The sequence below is a fragment of the Camelina sativa genome, chromosome 9 (assembly GCF_030686135.1).
Source record: "Camelina sativa cultivar CO46 ecotype springtype chromosome 9, ASM3068613v1".
Taxonomy (NCBI): domain Eukaryota; kingdom Viridiplantae; phylum Streptophyta; class Magnoliopsida; order Brassicales; family Brassicaceae; genus Camelina; species Camelina sativa.
The window spans coordinates 30,155,289-30,167,843 of NC_141888.1; the positions used below are offsets into that span (position 1 = coordinate 30,155,289).

Genomic DNA, 12,555 nt, shown 5'->3' on the forward strand with positions numbered 1-12,555 from the left:
AAAGAGGTCTATCTAGTCACTTGATCTAATGGCACTGGTTCCATAAAAAATTCAACTACTGACTAAGGAAGCTAAAACAAAGGAGAAAAAAGGTGTTCCAAAATAATCATGTTATAGAGTGCGACTTATTTTTAAGATAAAGGATGATAATTATTTTCTCTTTTGCGGCTGGAAAACAGTAGATTGGTTAGCAAACAGAGAGGTTACAGGGAGACATCTAAATATCTCAACGAAAATAATTAACTTCTTCATCTAGCAAGTTTGTATTTCTTTCTTCAATGCAATAATTTGGAGATTGTTTCTTCCTATGTTTTTTTTTTTTTTTTTTTTATATAATGAACCCTTTCTTACCTTTATTACACATGTGTGACACGGTTTTGGACAAAAGAAGAAGGAAATGTAAAAGCTAGAGATACAGAGAATGCCAGAATGGTATACGGCGATCTTCTCGAGATAATGAGTTTTATGGCAGAAAATCGAAGATATATTAGTATTGAATAGAAAACGAGAAATATCCTCAAAGATGTTACAAGATGTAACAATAGAGATTAGACCTAAGAGAAGAGGCTTAAAAGCCATACATATTTTGACCAAATAGAAATCCATATCCATAAAGCTTAACCTTAGCTTTAAAGACATAGATAATAACAGTGCTAATAATATATCAACGCTTACAATTATAACAATAATGAGAATGGTCCCTAGATGGTGTTCCACAATTGTAGCAAAACGCCAATCCACACCTGCATCATCGAGGAGTTAACAAAGATAAAAACACTTTTCTTTAAACACAGACAAGAAGAAGAAGAAGAAGAAGAAGAAGATACATTACCTGCACTTCATGTACAAGCAGCCTTGAGACTTTTCAATGTAGAATTTGCAGGAAGGACACCTTCTCCATTTCTTCTTCTTCGCCATATTCGCCAGCAAAAGATCATCTGTACCTCTTTCGTTCTCGGCCATCTTCTGAAACTCCTCGCAAGTAATCTCCGGATGCCACGTAGTCCCACACTCCACACACACCATCCTATGGCAATGAGGACACTCCGCTTCCTTCATGTTCTTCTCACCCTCGTCCAAGAAGAGCAAAGCAGAGCAGTCTTTGTACGGACAGTAGATTCTCTTCGAACGCATCACCACTGCCTCACACAGAGCATCACCCCACCGATCAAAAACCTCTCTCGGCAAGATTCCACGACACTGGTCCGGCTCCAGCCGACCGGAACAGCCAGAGACAGGACACTCGATCGAGAGAAGGTTGTCTTGTAATTTCGCTGCTATGTATTTTGAAACGCAGTCGCTGCAGTAGAAGTGAGAGCATCCACTGATCCAAAACGACTCAATTACGGATTTTGATTCGACACATATCTCGCACTCGAAGGTCACCGTCGTTTTTGACGCCGAAGACTGTCCCTTTTCGAATTTGGTAAAGTTTGGTGGTGGGAAACAGAGGATTCTGACATCATCATCATCATCATCGTCGTCGTACTGATCAAGATCTATGTAAATTGGAGATTCTGATTTGACTGGGGTGTGAGGAGAGCATACCAAAAGACGTTGAAGTTTCCGATCACGGTCGTAACTCTCAACGGAGATAGCGTCACGCTTAGTTGAACCACGAGTCGTGAGAGGTTTGGAGAAGATGAAACAATCGGAATTGTCTCCGTCGTCGATTACATCTCCGGGAAGATCAACGATCACTGCATTAACTGACTGTGTCGCCATTTCAAAAAAACGACGATTCCAATTCGCGTTCGTCTCACAAATCAAAAATTAGGGTTTACAGATCACTTCTACTTTTTTTTTTTTTGCTTTGCATTTAGGCTCAGTCTCTTCATCAATCACATCAACCTAAAAAGTAAAAAATCGAATTTTAATAATTTATCCGGTTAACGTACAAACCCGGTTCGACCGTCGGTTATTAAAAAATCGAAATCCTTAAACCTCTTGCTTCATCTTCAGTCTCATCATCTTCTCTCTGGGAACCCAACTATGGCTTTCTCTTCCTGTCTCAAATTCTATCCATTTTCAATCTCTCAAGCTTTAACCCTAACTCATCAATCCTTCTCTCTCAAGCTAACTCCTCCTTCTTCCACCATCTCCTTCGCTTCTCCTCACTCCGCAGCTCTCTCATCTCCTGACGTCAAGCTTCTCGACTCACTCCGTAGCCAGCCTGATGACTCCGCAGCACTTCGTCTCTTTAATTTGGCCTCTAAGCAGCCCGATTTCGCACCTGAACCTGCTCTATACGAGGAGATTCTCCTCCGGTTAGGCCGGTCTGGTTCGTTTGACGACATGAGGAAACTTCTCGAGGATATGAAGAGCTCGGGATGCGAAATTGGTACTTCTCCTTTCTTGGTTTTAATCGAGAGTTACGCTCAGTTCGATTTGTACGATGAGATTTTAGGTGTTGTTCATTGGATGATTGAAGGATTCGGGTTGAAACCGGATACCCATTTTTATAACCGGATGCTGAATCTTCTCGTTGATGGGAATAATCTGAAACTTGTTGAGGTTGCTCACGCGGAGATGAGTGTTTGGGGGATTAAACCAGATGTATCTACGTTTAATGTTTTGATTAAAGCTTTGTGTAGAGCTCATCAGCTTAGACCTGCGATTTTGATGTTGGAGGATATGCCTAGTTACGGTCTTGTTCCTGATGAGAAGACGTTTACAACGATTATGCAAGGGTACATTGAAGAAGGAGACTTGGATGGAGCTTTGAGAATTAGGGAACATATGGTTGAGTTTGGTTGTTCATGGTCTAATGTTAGTGTTAATGTTATTGTTCATGGTTTCTGCAAGGAAGGGAGAGTTGAAGACGCTCTCAATTTTATTCAGGAGATGTCGAATCAAGGTGGGTTTTTCCCGGATCAGTATACGTTTAACACTTTGGTTAACGGTTTGTGTAAAGCAGGGCATGTGAAGCATGCTATTGAGATTATGGATGTGATGCTTCAGGAAGGGTATGATCCGGATGTGTATACTTATAACTCGGTGATTTCGGGTTTGTGTAAACTTGGAGAGGTGAAAGAAGCAGTTGAGGTTCTTGATCAGATGATTACTAGAGATTGTTCTCCAAACACGGTCACTTACAACACTTTGATCAGCACATTATGCAAGGAGAATCAGGTCGAGGAAGCTACGGAGCTTGCTCGCGTTCTCACCAGCAAAGGGATTCTTCCTGATGTTTGTACATTTAACTCGCTGATCCAAGGTTTGTGTTTGACTAGGAATCACCGGGTTGCGATGGAGTTGTTTGAAGAGATGAGGAGCAAAGGATGTGAGCCTGACGAGTTCACTTACAATATGCTGATTGATAGTTTATGTTCTAAAGGGAAGCTAGATGAAGCTTTAAACATGCTTAAACAGATGGAATCGAGTGGCTGTGCACGTAGCGTGATAACTTACAACACTTTGATTGATGGTTTTTGTAAAGCCAATAAGATAAGAGAAGCCGAGGAGATATTCAATGAGATGGAAGTACATGGGGTTTCAAGAAACTCTGTTACATACAACACACTCATAGATGGGCTTTGTAAAAGCAGGCGAGTAGAAGACGCGGCTCAGCTCATGGATCAAATGATTATGGAAGGACAGAAACCTGACAAGTTCACATACAACTCGCTTCTAACACATTTCTGCAGAGGAGGTGACATAAAGAAGGCTGCGGATATCGTGCAGGCCATGACCTCAAACGGGTGCGAACCAGACATTGTGACCTATGGAACCTTGATAAGCGGTTTGTGTAAAGCAGGTAGAGTTGAAGTTGCAAGTAAGCTTTTGAGGTCAATTCAGATGAAAGGGATTGCTTTGACTCCACACGCTTATAACCCGGTGATTCAAGGGTTGTTTAGAAAGAGGAAAACAACGGAAGCTCTAAATTTGTTTAGAGAAATGCTCGAGCAGAATGCAGCTGCACCTGATGCAGTCTCTTACAGAATCGTTTTCCGTGGGCTATGTAATGGTGGTGGACCGATCCGTGAAGCGGTGGACTTTCTTGTTGAGCTGTTAGAGAAAGGCTTTGTGCCTGAGTTTTCTTCTTTGTACATGTTGGCTGAAGGTCTTCTAACTTTGTCAATGGAGGAGACACTGGTGAAGTTAGTTAACATGGTGATGCAGAAAGCAAGATTTTCGGAGGAAGAAGTTTCAATGGTGAAAGGTTTGCTTAAAATCAGGAAATATCAGGATGCTTTGGCCACTCTTGGTGGCGTCTTGGACAGTCGCCAGCCAAGGAGAACTTACCGGTCAAGATGATACCTTTGAAAAAGTTCACACTTCCATATTTGTAGACGTAATTGTATGTTGTTCAGAATATGATTTCCTGTAGAATTTTGGAGTAATTTGTTTGCTGGTCAGTCCACTCTATACTGTATTTTGCTCAATAACCATCCTGGGTCGTAATTTCAACCACAAGCGTCGTGTACTCAACAACCATATATATGTTTCATTGTTGGGTCTGTGGGATACAAATAAAAAAGCATCTGGATTCTCCACTAAAACAAGTGCATACTTGTTCAATCAAGTAGGTGTCAATCCACATATGTATCAGTAGAGAACGGCTTCGTCACTAGTGGATAGATTCTCACTGCCACTTGTATTACTACTTCCACATACAATAGTGGATTTTGTTATGGATCGAACCAAACATTCTTTGAACGTGCTAAATCCTTTTACCCTTTATAGAAAAATGCCAAAACAGCATAACTTATGCGTTTAGAAAAACCACATTATCACGCTACCAATAAGGCGATTTTTAGAAAAAGAATGTTCAGTTGTGATTACAGTTGAAGATAAATCTAAATTGTGAAAGACTACAACCAAAAAATCTTTAGCGAGCAGTCGGCTATGGATCTTGTACAAATACGTTACTCATTAACACATGAAGAAAAAGATATCAAGATACTGCCAACTTTTGAAGAAAAACAGACCTGTGGGGAAAGGATGAAAATGGTTTTAAGATGAAGTTCAATCTTATCTTTATATTCAGACCACGACGGTCCCAGCCTTAATTAATTATACACTGTCGCCAGCATTTTTGAATCACCTATCCAAAAATAGAATGAATATAGCGTTACTGGTGATTCACCTATCCAAAGATAAAAATGAAAATAGCGTTTTCTGCTATTGTTTAACTTTTAAAGCTACAAGACATTAAAGCTTGCTTACCCTTAGAGAAAACCTCCACCAGTCCAAGCGGTGTCTGATTTCCCGTTGTGACCAACAGGTTTCTGATCGCCTGCACTTTGGTAATGACCATCGAACCCATCATCTTTGGCATCATGATCATCCCAACCAGTCCAGCCATCATCATCATTAGAAGCTGATGACCCCTTTGGAGCTGCTGCTTCTGTCTTCCTATTCTCATTCTCTCCCCAACTATCCCAAGAATTTGACTTCTGTGAATTGCTGTATTGACCGCTTGATGATGATTGTGACCTTCCTCCTCCAACAGATGGATTCTCTGCTTTGTTCCCATTTCCAAAGTTTTGGTAGTAACCATTGCTCTCACTTTCACTCTGCTGATTCCAGCTTGTTGTTCCTTCTTTAGTGTACTCTCCTACCTTCTGTGTCGCCATTGCCATTACTCCTTTCATAATTCCCCATGTCCTATGTCCTATCTCTGTTGTCTTATTCGCTACTACGTTTACAGTTTCACTCACCTTGTGATCATACCCACCTTCCTTCACCTGCAATAAAATGGTTTCTTATCTGAATTTGACTCCACTTTTCCAAAACTCTATATTGCCAGCAGTATTATGGTAAACTAGAAATGAACAGTGAGTATCCAAGAATTGTGCTTCCTACAAAGTTATAAAAGAATCTCACTAGAGGTGTCGTAGAGGCATTTTTAAGATTCCAAAAAATCAGCCTCAAGAATCAAGTTTTTGCAAATAAGAAAAGAACACTAAATTTTGTCGACGAGCACATGAGTTATTATGAAACGCAGGAACTAGCCATTCATAACCTCTATGCAAAGCAAATCAAGCAGAGACTAGTTACCTTGGATGTGAACTCCTTGGTTCCTGTTTGAACAACACTTGCAGCTGACTGAGCTGCAGATGCAGCAACCAGAGATAGTCTTCCAAAACCCTACAATTTTCAAGAACGAATCAACACGCGAATAAAAGGAATTCACTACCCCCATTCGAAAAGTAAACTGAAAAGCATCATAATTCTTCACCTGAGAAACAACGGAGAAAACATCATCCTGTTGATTATTTCTCGGAGGTGGAGCCGAGCTTGATCCGAATCCAACATACTTGCCACCTTGCGAAGGAGGAAGACCTTCAGGCTTAGACTCATTCTCCGCCATTCTCCTCGCGAAGAAACTCTCCTTCCCCGCAGCAGAAGCCTCCAGCTGGGATCGAGTGTATATATCCTCAGATGACTTTGACTTCACCGGTGCACCTCCTCCTCCTCCTCCTCTAGTTCCCGATGATGCCCTAAAATCATTCGCTGATTGATTCCGTCTCATATCAGTTGAAGAAGATTTGTAGGATTCATCGTTATCCCAACTATCCCATCCTCCTCCTCCTCCACCTCCCTGAGCCAACGGAGGCTTCTTCTTATTCATCCCCGCACCTCCTCCTACCGATTCCTTAACAACAGGCGGATCCTTCCAAGGCCTACCTTCAGCTAAAGCTTGGATCCGGTCACGATACACAGAAGCTGCGTTTGAATTGTATTTGGAAATGATATCTGTCTCCTTAGCGATTCCGTATTGCGCGAAGAACTTGTTGAGCCGTTCGTTGCCACCAGCTTCCATCTTCTTGATCTGGATCTCAGACCATGAATCCATGGTCACGGATCTGACGAAAGAGATGTGAACGCCTAAGCCTCGGTGCTTCCCGGAGCATTCCAAGCACATGAATATCCCGTAAGAAACCGAAGCCCATTGAGGATTCTTCTGAGCGCAGTCGACACATACCTTGTTTTCAGGCTGAGATTGCAGACTGCGTAATTGTCTCGCCGTCGCCATGATTCCCGGAGCTCCGATCACCAAACCTGAAGCAGATCTGATCCAAATCTCACAGTCACAGACTTGTGTAAGTGGTGCTGCTGATCCGTTTTCTCTCTTCGGTTTTATTTTGGTACGTGTCTCTCGCACATGTGAGAGATATGATAATTGATTTATTTAAAAATATTAGTACTATCCTGTTTTAGAAATTGTTAGACCCTACTCGGACAGTCGGGATAACCCTAGCCCCTAACAAAAAATCAGAGATTAAACAAAAACTAGAGTTGGACCCATGCTAGAGCATGGGTTAAAATTTCTTTTATCTGTATATAATTTCAAAATAAAATATAATTTATAAGACAATTTAGCATTGTAAACTGAAAAACGATGGTTATTATTCTTATTTTTTTTGTTTGTATGAATATGAGAGATGTATTTTGGTGAATAGAGATCTGAATGATTTATATCAATATTTTTTAACCATGACCGGACCGGCCGGTCGGTTCGATCCAACCACAACCCGATAAGTATTTTGGTCTGGGTAACCTTTAAAAACCTAACAAATAAAACCCGCTAAAAATCCGTGAACCGGTGGATCAGACCGGATTGCCAGTCTCAAATTAAAATATTTTATTTTCGTCACACTTTAAACTCAAACCAAATTAAAAATAAATGTTGTTATTTATAAAAAAAATCAGTTAGTTATTTTATCTAATCATTTAAAAGTTTAATTTTAGTTGTTTAGTACTTAACTATGTATATTTTGTTCATATATTTATAAAAAAGTAGATGTTATATTCATAAAATATAATCAAACTAATAAACTAATTACCCCGTAATTCAAATCGGTCCGACTTGTTGATCCAATGACCCAAAAAACTTCCGGTTCACTTTCCAGTCCGGTTTTAAAGACATCGATTTATATTAAAAGCTTGGAAGGGTGTTAGGTCAGATTTTATTTTGAAATCCACAATAAAATCTCGGAAATCACGATTAAGTGTGACTAATTGCCAATATTTTATTCTTTTTTACGTCTAACAGTATAATTTTATGCCTAACGGTGTAACAATATATGGAATAATCAAGTTTTTTTGGAAATTGTATAAATCATTGGAATATTATCTTTAAGAGGATTCTTTGAGATATTCTTAAGTGTATTCGTAATTTCATATAGCCCACGAATTTTATCTATAACTTTTTTTTTGTAACCAACCTATATTTAATATATTATCTATTTTGTAACCAACTTATAAAAATTATATATTCTACAAAAAAAGTTGTGTACTTTCGTTTTATTATACAAAAAAAAATTGCGTACTTTCTTTTTCTGATTGAGAGTATATTTTTATCTTCTTTAATAACTTGGTTAACGTTGTGGTCTATCAATAAAATCTCAAGAAAAAAATTGGTAATATTGTGATTATAGATATTTGGAAACAACGTGATCTTCCGAAAATAAAGTTTGGAATATCCATGAACAATCAATTTGGAATATCCCGTTTAATATTTTCAGTTACAATTAAAGTTTTATTTGTTACCATTAATATATGAACTATCAATTTATAACCAATTAATATATGGATTAATCTATAACCTATGTATAACCTATTTGTAACCATTTATAACCATTTATTAAAATTATAAAGTCTACCAAAACAATGTTGTGTACTTCCCTTTTATTATAAAGGGGATTAATCAGACTAGTTTTTAGGTTTTTTTTTTTTTACCTCAGTTTTTAGATTATTTTATTCAATTAATAATAAACAAAAATATATATAATATTAAATATAAGTATAATTCAGTTTTGTTAAAAATATATATATATATATATATCAAATAAAATAAAAAACTATATTTTTTTAAATTATGGTAAACACATAAAAATATTATTTTATAATTTTTTTTCCTCAAATAAAATATATATTGATTAAAATGGATCATTACATAGAGAGTTTCTTAGCCAAAGAGGCCTCAATATAGAATCAGTGTAATATGTAGTATCTATACAATCAAATTTTGCTAGAGCATGTTCTACACTATTACATTCTCTCTTTGTGAAAGTAAAGGAAACTTTGTGTAATTTGGATGTCCAAAGATTAATATCTCGAATGAGATTTGTTAAGGAAATATTATGCGTTTGTCTATTAACTATTTTGATTAAAACTTCATAGTCTCCTTCGAAAACAAGTGAATGGTAACCCCAGATCCAGGCTTGCTGAATCATAGCTAAAAGTCCTTTTGTTTCCGCTTCTAATGGAGATCCTACTGAGTTTAGTCTTGTTGCACCCCATACAAGTGCTTCTCCTCGATTGTTCCTGAATATCCATCCACTTGTTGCCTGTTGTGTATGATAATCATAGCTTGCATCAAAATTGCATTTAATAGTTGGATGTGTTGGGGGTAGCCAGGTAATATTGTTCGTTCTTGAGATTGGTAGTGGAGTTGCTAAGTGTTGAAAACTACGAATCCATTCTGTAGTGTCTGACTTCACCTGCAAGACTGTTTTAGTTGCACTCTTGCGGTAATTGTTGAAAACTTGATTGTTTCTAGCTTTCCAAATATGCCAAAGTATAACAAAAGGAAGAAGAGAATCAAAATTGTTGGTGGTTTGAGATGAAAAAGTTATCAGTTGAGAAATAGACTCTTCCGCATTCGATGGAAGTTGGTTGATATTTAAAGCAGAACTACTGGATAGTCTCCATGCCATTTGAGCAAAAGGACATGAAAACAGAGCATGTTGGATAGTTTCCTTTGTTTGGCGACATCTTGGACATAAAGAATCAATATGCACGCCCCGTCTTCGTAGTCTTGTTGTGGTTGGTATGGCTTATGATACTATACGCCAAAAAAAGTGTTTGATCTTTGGTAGTAGTCGCAATTTCAAGATTTTGATCTTAAGGTCCACTGATCCGTATGGTATATTCAAGATCACCCCTGGATCAAATGGATAGTGAGTGATAAACCAATACCCGGAGTTGACAGAGTAGTCACCTGTTCGAGTGTAGCTCCAAATTAGTTTGTCCGGTTGTTCTTCTTGAGAAAGGTAAACTTTTTGAATTATCTCCTGTTCAGACTCTGTGACCAAGGTAGATAGTTTTTGACTGTCCCAAGTCCGAATATTTCCAGTTTTAGAGATTAGATTATGAAGTGGTGTAGGAGATTGTGGGGATATTGTATCTACTAATCTAGGTGGATGCACATCAATGAAATTATCCATTCCTAGACGTATAGTTCGACCATCACCCACAATATATCGCATCCCTTTCTTAAGAAGATCTAATCCTATTAAGATAGAAGACCAACCATATGATCCAGAATAGATTCATCCCTATAGTAACGGTTCTTCATAACCCGAGCAAAAAGCGAGTTTGGATATTGAATAAGTCTCCATGCCTGCTTGGCGAAAAGGGGATCATTGAACTTTGCTAAGTCCCTAAAACCCAAACCCCCTTCTGATTTTGGACTCTGTAGTTTTTTTCCAAGATATCCATGGTATACCACGTTGGTTTGAACCTCTATCCCACCAATATTGCATTAGAAGAGTTTCTATTTCGGATGTGATTCCCAAAGGTTGTTTGAAACAAGACATAGCATAGACCGGTATTGATAGAGCCACTGAATTTTGCATTATTGCTTTACCTGGAGATAATTTCTTTGCAGTCCATCTGGATGTGCGTTGTTTGACTCTATCAACAATATATTCAAACATTTCCTTCTTCTTACGTCCAAATTGTTCAGGGAGTCCAAGATACTTCCCTCCTCCTCCATGGTTTGGAATGTCAAGTATTGCCTTTAGTCGGTTTTGAGTATTCCAAACACTCTACTCCCAAATGTGATCATCGATTTGGATGTGTTTATTTTTTGTCCGAGTAGTATTCATAGATATCAAACATATCCTTCAGCGCTTGACAATTTTTCCTATTTGCTTTGCAAAAAAATAGGCAATCATATGCAAACTGTAGATGGGTGATGCTTGGTGCACCATTACCAATACAGATTCCTTTTAGTTCACCATCTCATTCATTATAAGTGATTAAATGACTGAGAATGTGTGAACAGAGGATAAATAGATAAGGTGATAGAGGATCACCTTATCTAATACCTCTTGTTGGCTTAATGTGTCCATAACTATCACCTTAACTAATACCTATTGTTGGCTTAATATGTCCATAAGGAGCTCCATTGATCAAAATAGAGTAGCTCACAGAGCTTACAGTTGCCATGATCCAACTAATCCATTTATCACAAAAACCAAATAGTTTTATAGTTGTTTCAAGGAAATTCCACTCAACACGGTCATAAGCTTTGCTGACATCTGTCTTCACTGCCATATAATTTTGTAACACTCGGTTCCTGACTTTTAAGAAATGCATAACTTCATGCGCGATCATCACGTTATCTTGTATTATTCGACCTGGGATAAAAGCTGCTTGTGCATATGAAACTATGTCGTTCAGGTGATGTTTAAGTCGCTGAACTAAGCATTTCGATACAATTTTATAAAGTACATTGCATAGAGATATAGGTCGGTAATCCGAGAGCGTCTGAGGATTATCGATCTTTGGAATCATGCAAATGTTGGTGTGGTTAATACTTGGCTTTATTTGGGAAGTATCAAAGAAATGATGGACCAACATGCTTTGTAAAATCTTGCTGTCAAACCGTCTGGACCCGGAGCACGATCATCACCTATTGAGCACACAACACTGTATATCTCTTCATTGCTAAAGGCTTTTGTTAAACTCTCGTTTGCTTCCTCTGAGACTCGAGGTTCGAAATCGTCAAAAACCGATGGGTTGACATATTGATTGGAGGTTTTAAAAAAGTTTGTGAAAAAGTTTTTGGCATGATCACCAACGTCCCTATCACCCTAATAAATATTGCCTTGATCATCTAATATAGACGTTATCCAGTTTTTTGCAAACCTCGTTTTAGCACAAGCGTGGAAGAAACTAGTGTTTTGATCTCCAGCTGTCATCCATTGGTTCCTACTTATTTGTTGCCAATGTTTTTCTTCGTCACTATAAGCCTTTGTCAGTTCATCGTGCAGGTTAGGAATGGTTCTTCGCAATATCGGATTTAAGCTCCATCGCATAGTTTAAATGAGCTTGAATATCAACAATGCGTTGTTCAGAGTTTAAGTGATAATCACGCTTTAGCCAAACTCCGCCTGCAGTTTTTAATGCGCTCATTGATTGGAATGTCTAAACAGATATTGCTATCTAACCAGCCAGCCTTAACAGTCTCATGGAAGTTAGGTACATCCAACATGCGCTTATCAAACTGAAAGATTTGTTTGTTATGTCTGACAATGTCATTTAAATTAAGCAAAATAGACTTATGGTCCGACCCTGCAAATTCCAGAAAGTGAGCCTCTACATTGGGAAAAGTAGATGCACCCGGAGAGTTAAACATTGCCCTGTCCAGGCAACACTGTATCGTGTATGAGTATCGTTCTCCCACCCACGAGAAGGGATTCCCTCTTGAATGGACATCCTGGAGATCACAAACGGATATCATGTGTCTAAAGTCTCGGAAGGTCCATTCTTCACGGATTGGCCCTCCAATCTTTTCCTTGTTTGAAACTATCTCAT

The 12,555-nt window shown here is 38.4% G+C and overlaps 3 protein-coding genes across 3 annotated transcripts; 1 reads left to right on the plus strand and 2 right to left on the minus strand.

The window, feature by feature from the left end:
* Positions 1–461: 461 nt before the first annotated feature.
* On the minus strand, positions 462–1,852 carry LOC104711943 (E3 ubiquitin-protein ligase RSL1-like). The gene is made up of 2 exons (XM_010428724.3): positions 833–1,852; positions 462–743 (listed from the first exon to the last, which is right to left on the minus strand). Exons 1-2 carry the CDS (start codon positions 1,723–1,725, stop codon positions 665–667), a joined length of 972 nt encoding a protein of 323 aa, XP_010427026.1. The 5' UTR covers positions 1,726–1,852; the 3' UTR covers positions 462–664.
* Positions 1,853–1,954: 102 nt separating this feature from the next.
* Positions 1,955–4,413, plus strand: LOC104711944 (pentatricopeptide repeat-containing protein At3g53700, chloroplastic). The gene has a single exon (XM_019229315.2). The coding sequence runs from the start codon at positions 1,993–1,995 to the stop codon at positions 4,255–4,257; it is 2,265 nt and encodes a 754-aa protein (XP_019084860.2). The 5' UTR covers positions 1,955–1,992; the 3' UTR covers positions 4,258–4,413.
* A 317-nt stretch (positions 4,414–4,730) lies between these two features.
* On the minus strand, positions 4,731–7,184 carry LOC104711945 (putative ADP-ribosylation factor GTPase-activating protein AGD6). Its single transcript, XM_010428727.3, has 4 exons — positions 6,185–7,184; positions 6,004–6,093; positions 5,170–5,690; positions 4,731–5,047 (listed from the first exon to the last, which is right to left on the minus strand). The coding sequence occupies exons 1-3, from the start codon at positions 6,980–6,982 to the stop codon at positions 5,172–5,174; spliced, it is 1,407 nt and encodes a 468-aa protein (XP_010427029.2). The 5' UTR covers positions 6,983–7,184; the 3' UTR covers positions 4,731–5,047; positions 5,170–5,171.
* Positions 7,185–12,555: the final 5,371 nt, after the last annotated feature.

Coding starts and splice junctions, on each gene's coding strand:
- LOC104711943 (XM_010428724.3), bottom strand. CDS start 1,725: ATGGCGACACAGTCAGTTAATGCAGTGATCGTTGATCTTCCCGGAGAT. Junction 744..832: donor TGCTTGTACATGAAGTGCAG/GTAATGTATCTT, acceptor TCGATGATGCAG/GTGTGGATTGGCGTTTTGCT.
- LOC104711944 (XM_019229315.2), top strand. CDS start 1,993: ATGGCTTTCTCTTCCTGTCTCAAATTCTATCCATTTTCAATCTCTCAA.
- LOC104711945 (XM_010428727.3), bottom strand. CDS start 6,982: ATGGCGACGGCGAGACAATTACGCAGTCTGCAATCTCAGCCTGAAAAC. Junction 6,094..6,184: donor TTTTCTCCGTTGTTTCTCAG/GTGAAGAATTAT, acceptor TGAAAATTGTAG/GGTTTTGGAAGACTATCTCT. Junction 5,691..6,003: donor CCAAGGAGTTCACATCCAAG/GTAACTAGTCTC, acceptor ATTTTATTGCAG/GTGAAGGAAGGTGGGTATGA.